The sequence below is a fragment of the Podarcis melisellensis genome (genome assembly GCF_964234715.1).
Source record: "Podarcis melisellensis genome assembly, chromosome: 6".
Taxonomy (NCBI): Eukaryota; Metazoa; Chordata; class Lepidosauria; order Squamata; family Lacertidae; genus Podarcis; species Podarcis melisellensis.
In genome coordinates this window covers 48,848,998-48,874,558 of record NC_138538.1, presented here as the reverse complement: position 1 = coordinate 48,874,558, position 25,561 = coordinate 48,848,998, and the positions used below count along the sequence as shown (strand labels likewise).

The window sequence follows — 25,561 nt, the reverse complement described above, 5'->3', positions numbered from 1 at the left end:
GTTACTTTCCTGTGAGGAAGGGCTGGGAAGGATTCCCTGTCTGAAATGCTGGAGAGCTGCTGCCAGTCAGTGTAGACAATACTCAGCTAGATGGAGATAGTACTGTAGCTTAGATGGTACTGAGCATTAGAAGTCAGGTCCCTGTGTTCCCATATGGAAATAATCTCTCCCTCTCTCTCACTAAACACAGAACTTTATTGGAATGCATTGAAGTACTATTTAACTGTTTTTCAGGCCAGGAGTGCAGTAGTGTGAATACTGTTGCAGGCAACAGCATGATCAATGTACTTGTGGTGCACACAAACACAACACTCAGCAACACCCTTTGCAGCACTTTATACCAGCAGAGGACAATGACTTGCTCATGGGGCGAGGGGGGGGTAACAGTGTAGCAATACTCTTGTACCGACAAGAGACTAGTGCAGCCTTATGCCCACAGAGCAATGCTTACAAAAAGAGGAAAAGTGGATGAAGCAAAAGAGTGGAATCCTATGCTCACTCAGGGTGTGTTCCTGCCCTCAGGCTACCTGATGCAGCTTTTTGTGATGGCATAATGCTATGCCTTAAAAAGAGGTGACAGGTACTCTGGTGAAAGGGCACTTGCGCTAACAACAGTGAGTCAAGATTTACAGCCAAGTGAAAAGAACATATTACAATGGTACCTCTAGTTACGAACTTATTTCGTTCTGGAGGTCCGTTCTTAATCTGAAACTGTTCTTAACTAGAAGCGTGCTTTCGCTAATGGGGCCTCTTGCTGCTGTTGGGCTGCTGGCACACGATTTCCGTTCTCATCCTGGGGCAAAGTTCTCAACTCAAGGTAACTCTTCCAGGTTAGCGGAGTTTGTAACCTGAGTCATTTGGAACTCGAGGTACCATTGTACTAACCTATGTCTTCTCCTTTTCAGAACCCGTACACCTCTGGAATCCAAATGCAAAAACCTGCCAGGAACCCTAGAGCACAGCTGCAACTGGGACAGCAAGAACAAGGCACCCCATGCAGGTAAACCAGGGAAGGGAAAACGTACAATGAAAGTGAAACACCCAGTTTATCTCAGCCCTCGAACTAGTAGAATCTTCCCTGATCATTGAAAGTAGTATTCCTTCCTTCCTTCCTTCCTTCCTTCCTTCCTTCCTTCCTTCCTTCCTCCCTTCCTCCCTTCCTCCCTTCCTCCCTTCCTCCCTTCCTCCCTTCCTCCCTTCCTCTCTCTCTCTCCCTCCCCATATATGTGTGTACACACATATATATACACACATATACCTTGCCCTATAATATTGAAAGTGTTAGCTGGTTAAATATCACTCCCATAGTTTACATGTGATAACAGTGTCTTTTATACCGTCAATGATTCAGTATACAGGTTGTGGAAATGGAGCCCTATTGGCAATAAAACATCAAATGCAGGCAAGCTTCTATCATGGGGAGCACAACTAACTTTGCTGGTGAACACATTTCACTCTGTTGTTTTGGTAGAACTGGCCAAGCACTTGTTACTCAATTTCCTTGCAGTACTGTATATGACCCAGGGCACATGGAGCAGAATAGTCAGTGGAGACAGTGTTATAGCCATTTACTCTACATGAGGTGAGGGGAGTGGGGTGGGGAGAGAATATATACTAAATCTGCTGAGGGGTGCAGGGGAACAGGAGGCATGGCAGGATGAGATGTATTAACTGTGCAAATAATCCTGGGGTAGTTGCCTGAATGAGGCTATTGGTCCTTGCAGCTCTGATTGATCATTTCGCTGGCTCAGACCCATGCAAAAGAGCTAGGTAGACCATCTTGGGGTTTCTTCAGTTCTGCTCTGTATGGCTGTGTTTCCTGGGTGCCATGGATGGGGGAAGAGAAGGCAGCAAGTCATGTTCTGGGCCCTGGGAAACTACCAAGTCTCATTGTAAATGTGACTATGTTGTTAGGGAGCTGCTCCATTAAGCGAGAGGTTTGGGCTCTAGTAATGCTGCCCTCTCTTCTGCATCTCACTATTGTTGGTGGCAGATTAACTTTCGTATTACAGTGATAATTTCAGCATCTCCCTGTAGCACCAGGGTTGAGAACGTGTGACACTCCAGAAAATGCGGGAGAACTCTGCCCCTAATCCATTGCACATTGGCTGGGGCAGATAGGACTTGGATTCCAGCAACATCTGGAGAGCCACAGGTTCCTCACTACTGCTGTTGCAGGATGTGAATCCATATATCCTATTCCTTCTGCAGTACTATTTACCACTTGGCTCCCATGTAGATCCTAGTGTTTATTTTATTCCTCTGAGCTTCCTATTGTTTCTGTTCTTTCTTGTCTCTTCCTTGCAAAAAGCTTGTCCCCACCTCCATACAAGGACACCAATAGATCTGTATTGTGTAGAGCATTTCAAGAGAATTTAAACTGTCATGGAGCATTATATCCACAGTGACAATCAAATAATTATCCTAGAAAACCAGTACTTTCTACATGCAAGATTCTTACCCACTGGGCTATATAGTTGTGATTAGAATGGCAATCCTGTCTGGCCTGTTTGCAGGCTGTGTGTGTTTGTGCTGCCAGGAGATTCAAACCCCTTTCCACAGCTCTGGTGTTTGGGACGATAAGTGTCATATTTGCCAGCTCGTTGCACCATGGTGGCCTCTGCTGGAAAAGGCACTGTGGTGTATGTCTGCCCTGTTGTGAATTGTGTGTGGGGTATGTGAATGCCAGGTTGGATGGTATCCTGGCCCGCCACTCTCCACTGATTGGTGCCTTCCCTACATTGCCAATATGGGGCAGTGGCAGCAAGCAAGCTCATGATTCACGAGATGCAGCAAACTACCAAGAGTGCTGTGTGAATGTCTTTTGATGTTTTTATATTGGCACATATTTCTGCAGCTATTGTGCCTCTGACATCGTTGCTAGGTATGCACAGGATGGTTACTAGGTTACATTGGCAGTAGCCCTGAAGTAGTAGCCACCAGAGTAGCAGGACCATACAGTGATCCTGTCTTGTAAAATATATATTTTCCTATGCAGAGATGATCTTCATGTAGCGTGTGAAGTGGCCCTTAGCTAACAGCTGTTGGTATTCCTATTCTCCATTAATGAGTATAGTCCCTACATTTGCAAAGGTAGTTGGTCACAGCAGCAAATGGAAAATGAGATTGTGCCATCTGGGTACTGTCTACTCGTTAGAGGGGGGAAAGCTGAGAATGTGGTGTTTTAATGGTGATGGAAGCATTACATCTTAATGTCACACACATAATTAATAAGATTAAAAGAGATAAGTATTCTAATGAAATTGCCCTCTTTAGGTTGGGACAAGCAGGATGAGAAACTTGTTAAAGAAGCTGAACTAAGGTAAAACAAAGATGTCACAGGCAGCTTCACTTGGAATAGGTAGCGATGTAATCGGGCCAATGAGAAAAAGGAGCAAAGCCACAGAAACCTGTAACTCCAGAGAAGTAAGTAAGCTGCATGTAATGGGGAGTGCTTCATTTAACCCCAGCATCCTTAGTAGGTGAGAAGGCCCATAAGTAGCTGTGCCAACACTCTGGCACCCATTACCCTGATGTGACTGCTTCTGGTGGCCAACAAAACTTGCCTACGCATGTGAATTCAGTTAAGCTCAGATGAGCATTGACATCCACAAATGCATCTGCATCAACAACACATTAGGATATGTTTTCCTGGGACTGAGATGCTTGTCTTCTGCCCTGATCAAGTCCTATAAGGAAACTGATCTGGAAAGCAGCCCCACCCCTCCATTCAGAGCCTTCAATCAATTTATAAGATGAGAAATGGAAGCTCACATCTCCCTGAAGTCTCATCCTCTGTGGAAGCCCGTGGACAGACAGGTAGTGCTTGAAAATCCTGGTGCTTGCTGCATGGAAAGAAACTCAATCAATTAAATTTATAATGGTAATAACTGAGTTTGTAGTCATGGCCAATGTCCTCTGAATACAACTATCAGTCTCTGCTAAAGATCTTACCATATAAATAAAAGGCAACAGGCAGATATGACAGACAAATTGGAGCACAAGAAAACAATGTTTTAATACTAATGGGCTAACAGCAGGCTGGCTCAGCATATCAGCTCCCTGACTATGGTCAGATTTTTAAAGCAATTCTGTTGGTGCTCTGTATGAGATAAGAAGGGGGAAAGGAAATGCTTTTATGTTAATTAATGCCAGTGCCTACTTTAATTTGGCTTTTGGAAAGTAGCACTCTTTATCATGTATACCCTATTTACTCTGTCATAGATCCATAGCATGGAGCTACCACAATTTTAATCCAAATAAACGAACAGCAAAAGGGTTTTGTGCACATTCAGTTCCTAAATATTAATAGCTTAACCATTTGAAAATTGAATAATAGAAGTAGATGGCTTTGAGGAAGAGGGAATAGTGTGGGAGCTGTTGGTTTGGCCCTGTCTCAGGTCAGCAGTAACCAAAAGCTATTGCTCTCTGATGAGTAGGTTACACATTTATAATAAATGAGGCAGTGAGTTCATCCAAATTCTTAATGAGGAAATATTCACATACTGCACTCTGGGAACAACTCTGGGCATTTCATATGGAAGATAGATGACAGCAGGGTCCAATGAGACTGATGTCCACATATTCTGAACTCCTCTTTGATTAGATTGAACTTCATTGCTTGAGTATTACAGAAATCATGTCAATGTATGTACCAGTTTCAGAGTGCATAGCTTTCCTATCTGTCCCTAGAATTTTACAGACATTCCCTTACTTATTGATGCCATTTGCAGTTTTACTTTCTCCTGTGTTCTTTTTACTTGTGCAAATGAACATTCTTTTTGCCACTTCATTCTATTTTTTAAAAAATAGTTTTCATTTATATACATTACAACAATTATTTAACCATAATTTTAACATTTTTAACTTCGACTTCCTTCCCCCTCTTTCTGCAACTCCTTACATATATTTTTGTCCTTTCCTGCATACTCCAAATTGCCTTAACTTATTCTTTTATTCATCTTTTCACTCACTCACCCCCCCACACACACTGCAGGTTTTTACAACAATCCTGCCAATGTCTTGATCTGTTTACAGTTTGTTTGTAAATGCTCAATAAACCATTTCCATTCCTTTCTAAAAGTTTGTTGTCTTGATTTCTTATTCTTCCAGTAAGTTTTGCCATTTCTACATACTCCATTAGTTTCTGTAGCCATTCTTCTTTCATCGGGACCTCTTCATCCTTCCACTTTTGGGCAAATAACATTCTTGCAGCCGTAGTCACATACATAAATAAATTTCTATATTGTTCAGATAGCTCTAATCCCATAATTCCCAAGAGAAAAGCTTCTGGGGTTTTTTTTAACGAATGTTATCTTAAACATCTTTTTCAATTCATTATATATCATTTCCCAGTAAACTTTAACCTTATTACAAGACCACCACGTATGAAAAAGTGCCGTCTTTCTCTCTACATTTCAAGTTTTCCATCCAAGTTATTGTTTTCAGTAATGTATGGAGATTAGATTGCTTTGTTTTGTTTCCCATCTTCTTTTGCTACATTTGTCAAAAGAAATGTTCATGAAGAAGAAGTGATTAACAGCGGACCAGGTGAGAGAGAGAGAGAGAGAGAGAGAGAGAGAGAGAGAGAGAGAGCATGGTTGAGTTTTTCGTCTTGCAGGTTGACACCACAGCAGAAGTGACATTGCTATTTGAATCTGTGATTTCACAGTGTTTGTGTATAAGACGCATGGTGCACATGAGTAAGCCTGATTAGTAAGGTGAGAATTGTGGTTTTAAGGTGTAAAAAAGAGAAAATACCTGGCAGCTAATAATCTAGAATAAAGAGGGGGGAAATATTCCAACAGCCTGTATTAACAGAAGCAGGGCAAGAGTGGCAGGTTAGCAAGAGAGAACAGTAACAACAGCAGCACTCTGAGCAGTTCAGCCATGGCTGTCAAAAATCAAGGTGTGTTCATGATGTCGCCCTTGTGAGACATCACCTCCCTCAGCATTCTCACTGTGTAAGGATGCCTCCACCTCTTGACTTGTACAGTCTTAAGAAGCGAACTATGAACAAGTCAGAAGTTTACAAAGAGGCCTACAAAGTAAAAGAGACCTCTCCCCACCCCACCCCGCAAACTTTTTCAGAGTGGAGCTGGAGCCCCATCAATATATATACTTGCGCATGAGAAAGTGAGATGCTTTTCATACACCAGAAACTCTTGTTCTTTTTAACCTATAAAACTGTGGCTTCTCAAAAGATGACTTTCTGAATACTTTGTTATATATTTGGAACTATAGGGCCATCTGTGATGTATAGAGCTGAACATATGGCAATTGTTTTAATATATCTGAAACAGAAAAATACTGAGTTGGGCAGAAACCCCAAGACCAGGAGTGGGGAACTTACATATTATGCCATATGCTTTCATGGACTAGACTCAGTTTCATACAGTAAAGCAGACTCTACTCCAGGAAAGCTTTATACTGTAATAAATTTATTCATCTTAAATGCGCCACTAGACTCCCTGTTGTTTTCGCTGCAACAGGCAGATGTGGTTATCTCTTAGGAAACTACATATTATTTATTTATTTATTTATTTATTTCAGTTGTGAATCGCTTCCCATAAAACATCTTGAATCAATTTGACAATGAAAACATTACAAATAAAATAAAATCAAAATCAAATTTAAAAACAAATTCTAGTCCAATACAAATAGACTGAGATGAAAACATCCGCTTAAAATATGTGTTGGAAAAGTAAGGTTTTCAATAGGTGCTGAAAAGATACTAGAGACAGTACCTGTCTGATATGTAACAGGATGCAGTTCTAAAGGTTAGGCACTGCCACACTAAAAGCATGATGTCAACAATCTATGGAACAGACCTCCTGATGAGGAAATGTCTGCAGAAGCACCATGATAAGTTGCATACATAGGAAGTAAGATTATATTTTAGGTATATTGGTCCCAAGCTGTATAGTTACCAGCACCTTAAACTTAGCATACTAGCTATTTGGCAGCCAGTGCAGTTCTTTTAGCAGTAGTGTAATATGATTGTGATATTCTGCCCCAGTGAGCAGTCAAGCTGCCACATTTTGTACCAGCTGCAGCTTTTGAGTCAAGCTTAGGGGCAAACCAACAGAGCACATTGCAGTATTTCATCCTAGCACATGGATGACAGCGATCAGGCTATCCTGGTCCACAAACAGCCATAGCTGCCTTACCAGCCAAAGTTAGTAAAATGTGCTCCTAGCCGGTGAGGTCACCTGTGCCTCTAGGGATGGAAACAGATCCAGGAGCACCTCCAGATTATAAATCTGCTCCTGCAGGGTGAGTATGATGCATGCAATTGACCAATTATCCAGACTCAGAAACCACTCGCTTACAACCCTTGTATCTTGCCAGGATTCAGACTGTTTGTTTCAGCCTACCACCAAGTCCATACTCCAGTCCAGGGCTTGTTAAGCCTCTCCTGATTCAGATGTTTTGGAGAAACATCTGGGCACCATCAGTGTACTGATAACACCTCACCTCAGATCCATTAATGGCCATCCCTAACAGCTTAATGTTAAATAGCAATTAGCTATTTGGCATAGTGGGATAGATGTGAAATGTGTTTTCACAAATATTAGATTATTTGCACAAAAACATGTTGTTTATATGCATATATTTAAAAACTTTTTATGGCTGCAATTATAAGCCCATTTTATTTACATGGAAATTCTAGAGTTTCTTCTACATAAAGCCACAGTTCAAAACTCACCTAAATTGTAAACTGCGTCCTCATGTACAAGATATTAATACTGATTACCTCCCTTAGTAACTGCATTGTTGTAAGTCATAAAGACAATGGGTTGTCCTCCACTAAGCCATACTCTGAGTAGACCCATTGAAATCAATAGATTGTTAACCATTTATTTTAATAGGATTATAGCCTAAATCACTAAGCATTCTATTACTGTATTAACTGTATTTAGGCACTTGGCATGAGACTGAATGCTAAATACTGTACATAAGACAAACATTGTATATGCAATGGTATCTAGTCTTCTTTCAAACCATTTTTTCTAGTGAATGGTTTTTTTGTAATAGTTAAAGTCTTTCACCAGCTTTTAGGGTGGTTGATGCAGTTTTCTGGACTGTGTCACAAGTTTCTGATCCAATGTTTGAATTCATTCATGCTGATGCAAGGGAATGTTTCCATCTGTGGCTTCCCTTTGCAGTACATCTTGAGGACCATATGGCTGTGTTTGGCATTTCAGCACCTTTTCAATGTTTTCCTGCAACTTTCCCACCTCCTGCTGTAGAAGAGACTTTGGGAAATCTCCTTGCTTCTCCTGGGTATCATTAAAAGGCTTTGTGTTGTTAGTGTTTGATCATTAGATCCTAGAGAAGTGATAGGTTTGCAGAATAAACCCTAAACATTAGAATCCAGGCTATATTAACCAGCAGCAATAATTCATCTGTGGATATTTCTTCCTAGACTTGTCTCTAGAAGAACAATCTGGATTATGATTAAGGTTGTAAAATGGGACTTTGATGCATGAGTTTCATTCCTCTTTGATGAATTATTTGCATAAAGGATTATGGTACATATTTATAAAAAAAAACGCTGACAAGGCAAAACTGGATGAAGTGCATACAGTTTGAAGGATAGGATTACAATGAGAATAATCACGATAAATTGTAAACTTGAACTGAAAACACAAGAATGTGCTAAAAATGATAATGTTAAACATAACCAAATGCTGAAACGCAAATTGAAGAGATACAGACAGTAGCAAATGAAAAGGATCTGGGGCCAAGTTGTAATAAGCATGTGGTTGCAGTATGTCATAGCCACAGGCATAGAAGGTATAGCTTTCTCCTGCATTAGCTGCTAGTGGTGCAGCAAACACTTTGTACCTAAAATATAGGGAATTGTAGTATTTGCTAGTCATGCCTCAGCTGGAAAAACTAAGCCTACTTTGGGTCCCATACTGGAATGAATATTTAAACAAATGATTAAAGATGGAATATGTCACTAGCCTTTAAATCAGGCATAGGCAAACTTGGCCCTCCCGATGTTTTGGGACTACAACTCTCATCATCCCTGACCACTGGTCCTGTTAGTTAGGGATGGTGAGAGTTGTAGTCCCAAAACATCGGGAGGGCCGAGTTTGCCTATGCCTGCTTTAAATAATGAAATGACTGCTATAATTATGATATACACCAAGAGGCAGTGGGTTTATTTGTAAATTTAAGCTAAACATTGGAAATCTTCCTCACAGAGAGAGTAGTTGGGTATTAGCAGGCATTGAGTATGACTGTTGTAGAGCTTTTGTTGTTGGAAAACTTTAAAAACAACCACCACCACCCTGACTCAACATCTTTTGAAGGTAGCTGAGCTATAGGGAATCCTACAAGAAGTTGGAGAAAATAACCCCAGGGGTGGCTTCCAACGGTATGATTCTACAATTACTAGCAGGGCAGTTTAATACTTCCTGACAAGAGTTTGGTCTCCATGAACCTCCTGAGGCAATGGCAGCTAGAATTAGATTTGGTTTGAAATATGACTTCAGCAAAAGAGTTAGGGGAGCTTGTCTGACTTGTACCAACCTGCATTGGAACTTGGAGAGTGGAGCATGACTTGCCAGAAGGCAGTATTTGAAGGACACACCAGGCTGTGTATGCTGTACTGGAGAAATAGGCTGCAGTTCAGCAGATCTGTAAATAGTTCTCGGTTAAATAGTTCCCATAACACTCAGCTCCGCAATACAGTACAAGACACATGGAATAATTTTGTTGACGACTTGAATCCTCATTTTAGAAGTAAAATAAGAAAACTCCTGCTGGATCACATCAAAGGCTCATTTAGTTCAGCATACCATTCTCAGAGTTGCCCACCAGCTGCCAAGCAGCACCTGAGCACAACAGCACACTCACCATTTGCTATTTCCACCAACTGATATTCAGAAAAGTGTAGTGTATCATGTAGAATTTTTGTGCAGGAGAACCAGCCTACTTTGCAGGGTTATTGAGGATGATTCAAACTGGGGGTGGGGGTGGGTGGGAATTGTAGTCTAAATGTTCTTCTTGTGAGAGACCTGCCGTGGGTCATCCATATAATATAGAAGAAGAGAGTACATAAAAAATAAATAATGTATAATGCAAAAGCAAGATTTTGGTTACTCAAACAAGAAGTGCAGTGGGGGAGGATTATCCATTTGTTTTTTGTTCTTATTTTTATTATGTATTTTGTGTTTTCTATATTGTAATTTTATGTTGTGCACCGCCCTGAGATCTATGGATGAAGGGTTGTAAAAATAAAAATATAATAGTAGTAGTAGTAGTAGTAGTAGTAATAATAATAATAATAATAATAATAATAATAATAATAATAATAGAACCACTATGCAGCTAAACTGTATACTATGGTCTGGTAATAGATGCCATGTTCTATCTGCACATACGTAGCAACAAGATGGTCCCAACATATTTTGCAAGAAATAGCACCTCCTCCCTCAAGGCTCATAGTGTCTAAGGTCATTCCCTCATTGCGAGAAGCAAAGCTACAGGGAACCAGGCAGAGGGCCTTCTCGGTAGTGGCGCCTGCCCTGTGTAACGCCCTTCCAGCAGATGTCAAAGTGATAAACAACTATCTGACATTCAGAAGACATCTTAAGGCAGCCCTGTTCAGGGAAGTTTTTAATATTTTAGTGTATTTTTGGTTTCTATGGAAGCCGGCTGAGGAGGCCCAGCCAGATGGGCGGGGTATAAATAATAAATTATTATTATTATTATTATTATTATTATTATTATTATTATTATTATTATCTAAGACACAAAATTCCACAAAAATCTCTCAACGTCTCTGACTGTGCAAATGCAACAATAAATTAAACATTATTTTGCTGCCTTTTCATGACACCCCAGATCAGCTGCTTGAAGTGGCCACCTCACTCTGCCTTACTTTGCAGGGCCAGTCTTGCCCAGCACATAGGTAATATAAGAACTGAGCTACACATATGTACACTGCTACTCTGTTAAAAGGAGAATTACAGCAACCTTCAAAGAACTTGGGAAGAAAATGATACGTTGCAGGGAGGGAAAGTTTGGAGGACACACCAGCCGAGATCTTATGTGTGCACTGTGTGGATAGATCAAGCTGAAGCAGAATAGCTCGTAAATACTTGTTCTCAATAAAGAACCAGTTAATTGTTAAGCCATAGTCAGAGACCTCTAATTATTAATCAGCACACACTGTATGAAACATTCCTGCCACTAGAGTAGAAATTCCATCCCAGTTATCTTTAGAGAAGCAGGCCTGAAATGAATAATTACCCCCCTTTCACTGTCTGTGAACTCTCCATTTATGGGCAAGTGAATGAATGAGAAACCCTAGAACTGTCAATCCATCACCTTTTCCCCACCCCAAATTAATTAGAAATGTAATCCAAGCTTCAGAGAGACTAAACTTAAATAATGAGTTAAGGAAATGATTGAACAAACCCTTAGAGGGGCACATCTTCTGCTGTACACAGCTTTTGCATAGCCTGGCCCTAAATAAGAACTGTGACCTGTGATGAAAGGAATTGCATATGTATTGCAAACACCTCACAAGGTACAAAGCAATGCTGCACAGGAAGCACCACTAGGGACACTATATTTTTAAATCTACATACAGGTATTAGGGACTGCAGTGGAGTAGCACTGGCACGAACACAGCCTTTCTGTTAAAAGTGCTTACTGTATAGGACTTGACTTGCCTGAATGGACTCTCAAGCCTTCATCCCCCAATAAAAATAACTTTATATGTGATGTACATCAAACAATGCAGCATTGGAACATTATCTGTTAATGCAAAACAAACTGTTTTCACATATAGTCCTGCTTTGAAAGAGAATATGATAAAATAACATATAAAGGTAAAGGGACCCCTGACCATCAGGTCCAGTCGTGACCGACTCGGGTGGCGGCGGTCATCTTGCTTTATTGGCCGAGGGAGCCGACGTACAGCTTCCGGGTCATGTGGCCAGCATGACTAAGCTGCTTCTGGCGAACCAAAGCAGTGCATGGAAACGCCGTTTACCTTCCCTCCAGAGTGGTACCTATTTATCTACTTGCACTTTGACGTGCTTTCGAACTGCTAGGTTGGCAGGAGCAGGGACCAAGCAATGGGAGCTAACCCCGCCACGGGGATTCCAACCACCGACCTTCTGATCGGCAAGTCCTAGGCTCTGTGGTTTAACCCACAGCGCCACCCGCATCCCAAAATAACATATACTGCTCACTCAAAAATTATATGACCGGCCTGTGTCAGAGTCATCCGGTTGCCTTTCGTAATAAAAGTCAGATTTGCATACTTTTTGCTCAGTAGTGTTAGAATTCTATTCTTTCCCATGCATCAATAAATAGGTTCTAATTTCAGGCCCTGGCTGTGTCACATTTACAAACATGTGAAATGCCTGTTTTGAACAATAGGTGTTTTTGATGTAATTAGAAGTAAATATTTATTTATTATATTCTTATCTTGCTTTTCAAATGATTGTCTCCCAAAGCAGTTCACATCAATTAAAAGAGAGGGAGGAAAGGAGGCCCTGCCACTAGGCTTATGAATTTAAAAAGACAAGATACAGAAGGAAAGGGGAGTGGAGGGAATTGGGAGAGGAGAGAACAAAATGGTGAGCTATAAGATAGGAAGACACGTATCACAGAGAAGTATTGGCCCTGCACAACTTTATTTATTGCTTTTCTTTTAGACCCAAAAACTTATTTACAGGGCTGCTGGTTAATACAGCTGTAGCTTCTTAATGTAAACTAAGTAAATGTGATGCTCAAAAGTCAAGGACATAATAAATATGGAATACACAAAACAACATATTTAGAAAAATCTATTTTCAGAGTAGAGATGCACTTTGTGGTTTGTTTGTTTGCTTGTTTGGTTGTTGTTTTCTGCTGCTGATAATTCAACTACAGAAAGGTAAGAGAACCTAAGTTTCTGTTCCCACAGCAACCGTATCCCAGACCTCTTGTATGCAGACATCTTTTCTTGAATTCCACAATGGCTATAGCTGCTCATCCTGGGGCTACAAAGGTCACGGGAACCTCAGACACATAGCTGCCAATGTAGTTCTGCTCAAAAGGGAAAAAAAAAGAAATTGAACACTGCATGTCTGGGACAGGAGCGGGGGTAGGGGAAGTTGTTCTGTAGAAAGACCTCCTTCCTTCCTCATGAAATTAACCTTCGTACATTTAGAACTGACAAAAGGAAAGCATTTTCCCCACATAACATGCAGGAGATGTTTTGTATTCACCCATGCCAGCCTCAACAATGACTACCTGCAGAACAAGATTTTCTGAAATTATCACAGAAATTTATGGAATATATTACTTTGCATAACTGCTGCATCAGAAGAAATCCATCTAGCTCTTGCACGCTGTTGGCCAGATGCCTCTGGAAACTCGTAAGCAGAACAAAATTGCAAAAGCCCTCACCCATGGTTTCCCCCAAGCAACTGGTGTTAAATCAAAGGCATGTTGCCTCTGGTTCTGAAAGCAGTATATCGCCTACATGGCTAGTAGCCACTGATAGACTTGAAAGTGATGGGCATTCCAGGCTAAAAGCTGGAAACACAGACATGCTTGTTCTGTGCTGTGTTCCAAAGCTGCAACTAATGGAGAAGCAATACCTTTTGGAGGTGTTAATGCTGTGAGCCCCTCTGTCTTATGGTCAGGCTGTATATATGTGTATATAAAAGCAAATATCTTAAAAGACACAGTCTCCACTGACCTTCTTTCCAGGGAAGCTGAACCCAAGTCAGTGATGAAATCCCTGGTGTCTCTCACTGCCCAGAGATTGGGGTGGCATGTAACCGTATTTCCAATTTTCAGAGGGGTAGCAGTGTTTGTTTCCTGCAGTAAGAAACTTGAACCTTAAAGACTAACACATTTATTACACCATAAGCTTTTATGTACTACGGTCCTCTTTATCGTATGCATGAATCACTATCATGAGTTTAGGGGCTTACAAAGAGTGACGTCAGAAGAAAATTAAATGCAGAAACATACAGGTGGTGGTGTGGCTGCAGCAAAGATTAATATAATGGTGTTATGATGCTTGGTACTTTATTTTCAATCCCTTCTCATAAATCAGTATTTAATTCGCCTTTTTCACAGCTTCAACACTGTGTTGGCATTTTCTGTGTACAAGTATCACAATAAGTCCAATCTTGCTTTCCTGGGCAAGTTCAGTCCATTCAATGAAAGTGTGTCGTTGTAATTGGTAATATTAAGCAGCATGGTTTTAGCAGGCATTCTCATGTGTGGGGTGTTTGTAAACCTTAGACTTCGGAATGCATAGAAGAGAGCAGTGTTATAAGAACCTATGCTTAAAAAACCAGAACTGGAATTAATAAATTAATCATTTATCCTAGGAAAACAATACTGAGGTGGAACAATTACTCTTCTATCCTGGCATAGCTCTTCTTAGAAACTTAAAATCTCTTGCATAACTCCCGCATATTCTCATGGCATACTGTAACTCAGTCTGCAGCTAAGCATGAACACATATTATTGAAACAACCACATGTTGCTTTCTTATTTGCCCCTACCTCCTCTTCCTCCTACCCTCCTGCATTTGATTTTAGATTGTAAACTCCTTGGGATATGGGCCTGCCATATTAAGTATTAAGGCTACCAATGGCTACTGAGCATGTTAGATGCACTATGCCTCTGAATACCAGTTGCTGGGGAGTAACACTGGGGATTGCGCTGTTGCACCAAGATCCTGCTTGCAAACTTTACACCAGAGACCAGTTTCTTCTTCTCCCTCTGCCTTCCAACATGAACCACCACCAGAAGCAGCAGCAGAAGAAACAGCCCACGGAGCAACAGCTGAACGAACCTGAGGACATGGAGATGGAAGGATCCTCATTTCCACACTCTACAGCTCCTTGGCCATCCCCACATCTTATCCTCCACCCCTGCCAGGAGACACCCTCTGCTTCCTGCCTTCACACAGTCCATGGGCACCAGCCTGGATGATTCACCATCTGCAAACTCATCCAGGACCCCAGGATTCTTCTGAGGCTCCCTCAGCACCTTTAATGCAGGCTCTCCCTCCTGTTGGTGGACTCAACTAGTTGCCCTGCTCGCTCCCCCTCTGTTTTGTTTTGTTTTGTTATTTATTGTTTCTAAGCAGCTTTGAGATTCATTTGAATGAAAAGTGGCATAGACATACAATAAATCAAATTAATCTGGTTGGCTGAATAGGATGCTGGACTATTTGGGCCTTTTGTAGGATCCAGCAGGGCTCTTTATGCATTCTTAAGATAATGCCCAATAAATAAATAAATAAACACAGATCAAAAGTCTTTTTTCATCTTTTTCTTACCTGCAAAAGTGGAGATCATCCAGTCATAAACAACAGAAAATTGAAAGTCTGCAATATTAAGTAAATTTAACAAGGATATCAAAGGTATTCAAATCCATGTCACTGTCTTCAAAATAAGCATCCTTGGGACCCACACTGCACACTATATTAAGAGCATGATGCTCTCTTGTGGATAATTTGCCTGTCTAATAGGGCCTAGGTTTACACTGTATGTAGATGGGCAAAGTGTTGTTGTTGTTGTTTAGTCGTTTAGTCATGTCCGACTCTTCGTGACCCCATGGACCAGAGCACGCCAGGCACTCCTGTCTTCCACTGCCTCCCGCAGCTTGGTCAAACTCATGTTGGTAGCTTCGAGAACACTGTCCAACCATCTCATCCCCTGCCATCCCCTTCTCCTTGTGCCCTCAATCTTACCCAACATCAGGGTCTTTTCCAGGGAGTCTTCTCTTCTCATGAGGTGGCTAAAGTATTGGAGCCTCAGCTTCACGATCTGTCCTTCCAGTGAGCACTCAGGGCTGATTTCCTTAAGAATGGACAGGTTTGATCTTCTTGCAGTCCATGGGACTCTCAAGAGCAAAGTAGAGGAAGACATTGCTACCACAATCACATGGTTTCATACAAGCAGTTTCAGCACCCTTTCTGAGCTTGCAATACTTGTCCCTCATGTCAGAGGTGTTTACAGGAAAAAATATATTCAGTAAAACAAACCTGGATAGCTGAAGCCAGCCAGCCATGCGACACTCTGCAGAGAATAGTAAAGTCTTCCAGCATCCCCAGTCAGTCTCACCTAGCAGAAAATGGGCGCAAGGCAAATTAGCCTCCCCACACCCTGCTCAAAACCTATAATTTGTTTCCTGTCATTGAAAATTGTAATAATGTGCTCAGTAGCCCTCAACTGAAAGAAAACCACAACTTTTGGGGGAGGCGGGGTTGCAGGAGATACGACTTCCTGACCCTATCAAGCCACTATTGAGGCATCAGATTAAAAATAATTATATGGCGTCACTCACATATTTATCCAGCTTTGTTTGCCCTCAAAACTGCACTGTGGAAACTGTTCCAGAATTTCACTGCTTTAGTGATTTTAAAAAACAGCATGATTCTCAACTAAGTTTTATTAATGGACAGTTTAAATCCACTGGTTCTCAGGCTCTTGTTTTCCATTAAACTAAATATCATATGTAGGGTACAGGCTAAATGCTGCCTTATAGAGTTAATTTCACTCAGCATTCTCTCAGTGTGGTGTAGTGGTTAAGAGCGGTCGATTCATAATCTGGGAAACCGGGTTCGCGTCTCCGCTCCTCCACATGCAGCTGCTGGGTGACCTTGGGCTAGTTACACTTCTCTGAAGTCTCTCAGCCCCACTCACCTCACAGAGTGTTTGTTGTGGGGGAGGAAGGGAAAGGAGAATGTTAGCCGCTTTGAGACTCCTTCGGGTAGTGATAAAGCGGGATATCAAATCCAAACTCCTCTTCTTCTTCTCAATGTGTTGTATCTATACTACGAGTGAGTTTATCTAAGTCAGGGTTGTTTATATTAAATTCAAGCTTTATTCGTAAGCCTGATCTACAGAAGCCAGCTGCCTTTAGATTTCCATTGCTGCTGCTGTTAGTATCTGTCTGCTTCAAGAGACAATGGAGTGCACCTCTGGCTGAAGTCAAACCACTGCATTAGCATCACCTAAGTGATCTCCCCAGGCTGCAAGCCTAGGCATTGTGCATGAGGTCCTGGGCTGTCCAGACGACAATACATTCCTCTCCAAGGGAAAGAAGAGCAGTACGTTTGGCGTTTGGCACCAGCTTGGCTTCAGGAGTTGCCGGAAGGAGACATACAAGGCACCATCCAACCCTCTTAGGGACTCCACTCTGTGTTTGTGTAGGGTTTACTCCTCAGCTTTTTCTTCTCCCGAAGATATTCTGCAAGGAAAAGGTGGATTAGGATCTGAGTTTTCTTTCTCTGAGATGGACTACCTTTCCCAGGTTGACAAGCCCCATCTGCCCCTCACTTCCCTCTAGAAAGTGCAGAAACTGTTCTCTTGACTGTTGGACTCACTATTGGTCTCGTCTGCTCAAGCCGCCGGAGTTTGTGTTCACATGCAGGGGAAGTCCCAACTCAGCGAGGGTTTGAGATCCATCAGCTCCCCTCACCAGGTTTAGCCAGGCAGTCAGAGTCACTTCCCAGGTATGGTCACTGTCACATGCTGACAGCTTCTAGAAGCCACAGGTAAGAGGTGAGTGCAGGGTAGGGATCAAAGATGGACAAACTACTCCAGAAGGAGCACAACATGGCCCTCACCAAAGGTATTAAAGGCAAAGGGACCCTGATTGTTAGGTCCAGTCGCGGACAACTCTGGGGTTGCGGTGCTCATCTTGCTTTATTGGCTGAGGGAACCTGTGTATAGCTTCCAGGTCATGTGGCCAGCATGACAAAGCCGCTTCTGGCGAACCAGAGCAGCGCATGGAAACGCCGTTTACCTTCCCGCCAGAGCGGATCCTATTTATCTACTTGCACTTTGACGTGCTTTTGAAGTGCTAGGTTGGCAGGAGCAGGGACCGAGCAACGGGAGCTCACCCCATCACGGGGATTCAAACCGCCGACCTTCCAATCAGCAAGCTCTAGGCTCAGTGGTCTAGACAACAGCGCCACCCGCATCCCATACCAAAGGTATTATCCCCCCCCTAACACCCCACACCCTTTGAAATAATAAGCTATGGAAAATACACACACATTACTACTACTACTATACCATTTGTAAATCTAAGCTGGTGATTGGTTTCAGTATTTTCTGGCTATGGCACCTCTGGTTTTCATATAAGTCATTGATTGTCATATTTTACTGAGTCTGCTGCAGTAAGTGCATCATTTGGTAATCAAGGATGTCTAAGTGATATTTGAGGAGTCACATAGCTAGCTATTTAGAGTGGTATTTATGCAGAATATTTTCTTTCCTCCTTTCTGAGTTCCACTACCGTTGAAATAATGGGTACGACTGCATAAGCAGCATTTCGTACATCAAGGAGATCTGTGAAAGTGTTTCAGTTCCCAGTAGGATTTGTTTGTAAGTTTGTTCTGATGCATGAACAAATAACAAGTTGAGGCCATCAGTCAATTAGCTTGGAGGTCTTCGCACCCTGATCCTGATAATCTGAACTACTATAGCTGCCTGCAATGGCTGTGTCACATCATGTTTACAGTTGACACAGCTGTTACTACACCCCATTCAAAGCACTTTTATTTATTTAAGCTATTTCTCATTTAGCACTCATCTCCACCCAAAATAAGTCCACACAAAGCACTTTACAAAGACTCAAATTTATAATATATTAAATAACACTCACCAAAACAAACAAAGACAATAAACCAGATGCATCCCAATAAATCATCAGTAGTTAAATTCCATTTTCTTAACTCAATTAGTTTTCTTAATTCAACTATTCCAAAAGCCCTCTGTAGTCAAACTGCCATTATCTGGTGCCTCTCTGTAGAGTAAATTCCATAGCCTCAGTGCTACCACTGACCACCATAAATGGTGGCTATCCATCTGGGTAGCCACCCTATGTACCTCTGTAGGTCACTAAGGGTACCAGAGCCTTCCTCTCCCAGAAAGGGTGCATCTGGCATACCGACTTTAGCTGATAGGAGACACTTCTACTAGACACCATTGCCACCTGAAAGTCTAGCAGCAACCCCAGGTCTAAGAGTTCCTCCAAGCAGCAGATCTGAGACTTCAGGGGTGTGTGACCCTGTCTAACACACTGATCAAATGCACACCAACCAATATTTTATCTAGATTTCAGTTTCTTTGCCACTCTCCAATTCTTTGTTTAGTTCATCTAGTCATCTAGTGCCTCCTTGGCACTGGAAGTGAGTGACAGAAGTGACAGAAGATAGAAATGAGTGACAGAGCTGAGTGTCATCCACAAACATATAAGACTGTACCCAAAGTGTCTGGATGACCTCACCCACTGTTTTTCTGGGCTACAATTCCCAACACCTCTGACTATTAGGCATGCTGGCTATGGGTTGTGGGTCCAACGATAGCTGGAGAACTTCACATTGGCTATAATTGATGTAGACCAGGAGTGGCTAACCTTTGGCCTTCCAGATTATCAACATCCATTATTCCTGGCTATTGTCCTTACTTGCTAGGAGCTTATGGAAGTTGAAATTAAGCAACTTCTGGAGGGGCATAGGTTCCCCACATATGCTCCAGCTTGCCTCTGGTTTTAGTTAGCCTGAGTCTACTGTTATATGGGGCTTGCCTTGGAGTTGGTTTATTTCACAGGTACTGAGACCTGTGCTCCTATTAAGCAAGTGCCTTGGAGCAGTAGTTCACAGAATAAGGCCTTTAGATCAGTGTCTCAGTCAACAGCTAAACTGTTAATTTCAGTGTCATGAGCACAGAGCTCTCTTTCACGAGTGGATAGCCTGGTTTCTATACTATAGAAAATCAAATCACATTCAGAAGATAATTGGACACATCCTAACAATGCTCCTCCTAATAGGATCATATGTCTAGTGCATCTTCTGGTGTCTATCACTGATAGTTTATAAATAATGGAATCATTAGCTACCTCCCCTGCTAAGATGCATAAGGGACAGCATGGCATCTTTCATAGTGACAGCACGGAATACACCTTTGGCACGCAGTAGAAATTTAAAGCAGGAATAGAAGGAGGAAACAGGTTAAAAAATGAGGCAGGGAGTGGTCAAGCTGCATGGTAGACAGATTAGAGAATTATTGGCAGACAGTGCCAACAGGAGTGGTTACCCTGCAAACATTCTAGCATTACATTTTTTGCTGTTGATATCAGGAAACTTTAGGTGGCTTTTCTCCAAAACTGAATCATTTGGCATGCTCAGTAAAGGAAATTATAGGATAGTAGATGACTCCCCATTTCTAAATTAATTCCTTCTGCTGCAGAAAGGCAAATGAGCTTTCTGCTTTTGTTCCCAAACTCTTTCTCAAGTTTAGCTTTTATTTAAATACCCACCCCTGAAATCTTTACTCCTTTCTCACTTGTGACTTTAGGGTCATGTAGTTTCTACTTCTTGAATTCCCAAAAAGCATTAAAGGCATCGTTTTCACTTACAGAACAATCACAGAACAATGCGATGTCCCAGGGGATTCTTTTGCTGGAGGGAGATATGCCGCTGCTATGTGGGTAGAACAGCCATTGTATCCTATATATATTTTACCTCAGGAGAACATACAGATTGGAAAACGCCAAAATGGCACAAAAATGGTGGATGCCTTGAGCGTCCATGAAAACATTGACAAAGCTCAACAAACAAGGACTGTGTACCTTGGTATCCTCAATCTACCCACAAAGGAGAACACACATAGAGAGCAAACAACACACACACAATGTTGCCACAGCAGCCCTGTTCCATGAGCTCTAGTAGCACAGACCACAAAGACCTCACTATTGTCCACACACCCCACGCATCTTGATAGGATTCTTACAAGATTCTTGTTAGGCAGAGAGCTGCTAGCAACGTGTGTTCTACCCATGTGGGATAGGCTGTTATACGCAAAGTGCTCTCCTTTTGTGCAAAGTACCCTTTCCCATAGCCCCCCTCACCCAGAGGCACCAGGTTATCCCCAAGATTAAGGGGGCCCGGTGCACAATGCATGTGTGTGACATCACATGCACAATGCATGCGGAATGTCACAATGTTTGGAGCAGGCAAAGCCCTCTGGAGGAGTCGGGCACTGGAATTGTGATGCCACACATGCGCAATGTGTGCCAGACTCCCAGCCCCTTCCAACAAATACAAAGGGAGTGGTTTTCAGCTTACTGTATTTTTCGCTCTATAAGACACGCTTTTTCCATCCTAAAAAGTAAGGGGAAATGTGTGTGCGTCTTATGGAGTGAATGCAGGCTGCACGGCTATTCCAGAAGCCAGCGCTGCGCAGCGCTCCCTCTAGCTGTTCTAGCTTTGCGCGAAGCCTCCGCAGGGCACGGGGAGCCACTGGGGATGGGGCTTTGAATTTGACAGGAGAATCAGCAGCATCTGATTTAATCCTTTCCACTGTGCCATTTCCTTAATCTATATACCCCACCCTAAAGCTGCTGTTAGACAGGCAGGGATACCAAACCATGGCTCTTACACAGCTCCAGGGAAGGGAGTATTTGGATTAAGAAAATAGAGACATGTTTTTAAGCACTCCCTCCACTAGTGCTGCTGATTTGATCAGATTTTGAGTTCACCATTCCTTTCAGGTAAGAATAAAAACGTTGGGAGATCCAATCATAGACCTCCCACATAAATGGTAGTTTAGCTCCAAGGCAAGCTGCTATTAGACTCAGCCACTCCATTTGTAACTCAGAGATAATACTGCAGACCTGCCTTTCGGGGTTATTCTAAGGATTACTGAGATGATGCATGTGATGATAATGCAGTTGGAAAGCTTAGCAAAAGCACTATATAAGTGCTATATAAGTGCTAAGAATTATTATTTTGAAGCACCCTGTCCATATGGACTACAGGTAATAGAACTGCTAAAACTGTGCATCTGGTTCCCTACGCGAGTATTCACTGACATGGGTTGGGGATGCCTGCCTTATGCCCTGCCCTGAGTTTCCCTTACTCATCTTTCACCTATCAGCATCAAGACACAAACATAGAAGCAAGCACCGACATTTTGCTCCTTTTGCTAGAGAGGCAATTCCATTCCCGGGAATATGGTTACTATTCATCTGTCGCAATTGTGGGAACAGCTGCTGTGATGTTCAGTCTAAGGAGTTTTAAAGGAGCCCAGTGCAAAAGCAGGAAAGTAAAACTCCCTGGAACTGAAAGTTCCCCGATGATTATCCTATAATCCTGCCCATCCACTCCCCACCATGAAATTTGGCTGAGGCTCTGTGTTTTGCATTATTTAGTTCCATGGTTCATACACTCCTGTTCTTGCAACCTCTTCCCCACTGCTGAATCTATCCTTATACCCCAGTACTGAAATTAGTATTCAGGATGAAAACTGGTCTGTCCTACATTTTCTATTTGTTTTTCTTCCCGTATTTTTAATTACACGAGATATATGCACGAAGGCAGCATCTGGGCCTTTTCTTCGTTTCCACTGTATGTTTTAATTACAATAGGAATTCCACGATAAAAAAAGTTATTGAAAGGAAACAATGCAATTATCAGATATAAAACTAGTTTGAAACATCTACACGTTGCCCCTTCAATCAATCCTCAGCAGAAAAGGAACAATAAAGTTTTACAGAGAAAGATAAGTGAAAATTTTAAATAAAAAAGGGAGGAAAGTTAGAAGGCAAAAAGAAAGAAAGAAAAAGAATCCAGAGTTAATCAGTTAACAGGAAGCGATAGGAAACCAGAGACTATCAAAATTTCACTCTAATGCAATAATTTTTATTATTATTATTAAAAAGCGTGAGTCCAATGAGCTCTGCTGACTACATGGCATTTATTGGTCTCAGCAGGGCCTTCAGACCATATTATGAGCCCTTTTTTGAGCCAACTAAACCCACACAAACCCTATTCAAAGGAATGGTGGTTGCTCAGAAGTGTAGCTTAATGGATTGCACCCAACTGCACTGCACCCAGAGTGCCCTTAACTCCTTTAAAAAAATGATCTAATAGCCCCTGGAATAGTTCCATCGCTGAAAGTAAGTAGCCTAAGGCCAAAAACTGAAGAAAGCGCAAGGATTTCCTCTGCCTTGGGAATCTGCTTACAGTGGAGTTAGCCCCAAGGATGAAGGGCAGCAAATAAATGTAATAAATAAAGAAGTAAATATTTGTGTTGTATGGCTGCATGCACATCATTTAAAGCGCATGACTTTCCCCCAATAATCCTGGGAACTGTAGGGTTGGAAGGGACCCTGAGGATCATCTACTTCAACCTCTTGCAATGCAGGAATCTCAACTAAAGCATCCATGACAGATGGCCACCCAACCTCTTCTTAAAAACCTCCAATGAGGGAGTCCATTCCACTGTCAAACAGCTCTTACTGTTAGAAAGTTCTTTCTGATGTTTAGACGGAATCTCCTTTCCTGTAACTTGAATCCATTTGTTCCGTGTGCATCAAAGGAAAACAAAATGAAAAGGCCTTGCCTGTGAGGCTTTGCCACTCAGAGTAAGTCGAAAATGTAAAAGTTGGACTGAGAAAGAAAGCACGCAAGCCGTTTTACCCATGCTTGTTTCTAGCTTCCTGGCCTCCTCTGGAAACAGCTGTTCCTAAACATCTGTATCCATGTCATGAATTTGTTAGCTGATTGTGTCACAAGAGAGGCAAATTGCTTTGACTAGATTGGCAGCAGCATTTCCCACTGTGACATTAACAATCTTTGAGACGTGGGGGTGCAATCTGTGTTTCCCCAATTATAGGGCGCTGGGGAGCTTTTGCAGTTCACCAGGATGCCAAGTGAGGTGCTCGGAGTGCTGTTGTGTTTATCGTGGTGCCACTAATAAAACTCTTTGGCTTTTTTGTTAACTCATAAGCTTTTTATCTGTTTGGAATGTTGCTGCAGTGCTGGCAGAGAGCAAGGAAACCAGTCCAAGGAAAGTAGATACTCTTTGTTAATCTGTTTCTGTGCGTTAGAATGCATATAAAAGTTCCAATGTCAACATAAAAACATAAGATGAGCCCTGCTGGATCAGGTCAAAGGTCCATCTTGCACGCTATCCTTTTCTCACAGTGGCTAACCAGATTCCTTTGGGAAGCCTGCAATAGCACACTCCCCAGTAGTGGTTGGTTCATTAGGGCACCACCCCACTTTAGTCTGCCTTCAGCTAGCCCCCACATGAATTTGTCTAGTCCTCTTTCAAAATCATCCAAGTGTGGTGTAGTGGTTAAGAGTGGTAGATTCGTAATCTGGTGAACAGGGTTCGCGTCTCCGCTCCTCCACATGCAGCTGCTGGGTGACCTTGGACTAGTCACACTTCTTTGAAGTCTCTCAGCCCCACTCACCTCACAGAATGTTCGTTGTGGGGGAGGAAGGGAAAAGGAGAATGTTAGCCGCTTTGAGACTCCTTAGGGTAGTGATAAAGTGGGATATCAAATCCAAACACCACAGGTGAACCTAATGTAGGCAACTATTATCTATGAAGGTATATATCCAAAGTATTGATAAATAAGTGATAAATAAGCTTATACAGACCTAAGACTATATGGGGACAAACGTGAACATAAGGAAACGTTCTGTCAAATTTTAGGCCACATAGGCTCTGGTGATAAATAAATGTTAAACAGCTGTCATCATAATACATCTCTCAATATATTTCATATTTTATGGCTTGCTGCCAGCATCCAGGCAATTTTGGCATATATCAATCCCAGCCTGTTTTAACCAGTCTATGCTTTCCCATATGCCTCCTCTCCCTCTCAAAGGGATGAAGGACTTTCCTTCTCCGTTTACTCTCCCATTCTAATCTGTTTGGTATATTCTGTATATTAATCTTTCCAAGTTGCTTGCTCTCCCCAAATGTCACCCTCAAACCTTATTTGTCTCCGCCTGTCTAGGTCATGATGAATTCTCTGTGATGAATTTTGGGACATTCTGTATGAAGGATGCTCCATAATGCAGCGTATATACTGTGTTGTGGTGCTTTACGATTCCTATTGCATGGCTTTTTCAGATGATATTAAGTCTTACCATTTATGACTCTGTGGATATCTATTTGTCACATTACAATGATCTACGCAGTGTATTTCACTTGTTACAATGCGTACTTATTACAATAGCGGCTTATTCTGGACAAAGCCCAGCAATAATATGTTAAAGATGACTTGTAGCTTGATTCAGTCGAACTATTTTACTTGTGGTGGTAGCACCAATGCTGAAGTAGAATCCTGTTCCTGGCAGATGGTCTCTAGCCAATCACCTTCTCTTAGGGTCATACCTAGGAAGCTACCTTATTCTTATCTGAGTGAGGCCGTATGTCCATCTAGCTCAATATTATCTACAGTATATTGATTGACAGTGGCTCTCCATAGTTTCAGGCAGGGGACACTGCCAGTCATACCTGGAGATGCCTGGGACCTTCTCGGTGCAAAACAGATGTCCTACCACTGAGCTGTGTCTCTTCCCTTTAATATGGCCCATCTCATGGTTTATCCTTGAATAAACTATTTCACTGCATAAATAGCAAGTTTGTATGGTATGAGTATGTGTGCAGAAACTAGGTAAAGGTAAAGGGACCCCTGACCATTAGGTCCAGTCATGGCCGACTCTGGGGTTACGGTGCTCATCTCACTTTATTGGCTGAGGGAGCCG

At 42.0% G+C, this 25,561-nt stretch overlaps 1 protein-coding gene across 1 annotated transcript in view; it reads left to right on the top strand.

Annotated features, from left to right (window-relative positions):
* HYI (hydroxypyruvate isomerase (putative)) overlaps positions 1 to 25,561 on the top strand; it is a 143,892-nt gene that overhangs the window by 3,781 nt on the left and 114,550 nt on the right. Inside the window, exon 2 of the mRNA XM_081916205.1 lies at positions 906 to 1,000. Coding sequence (XP_081772331.1) covers positions 906 to 1,000 — 95 coding nt within the window. The remainder of the gene's footprint in view (positions 1 to 905; positions 1,001 to 25,561) is intronic.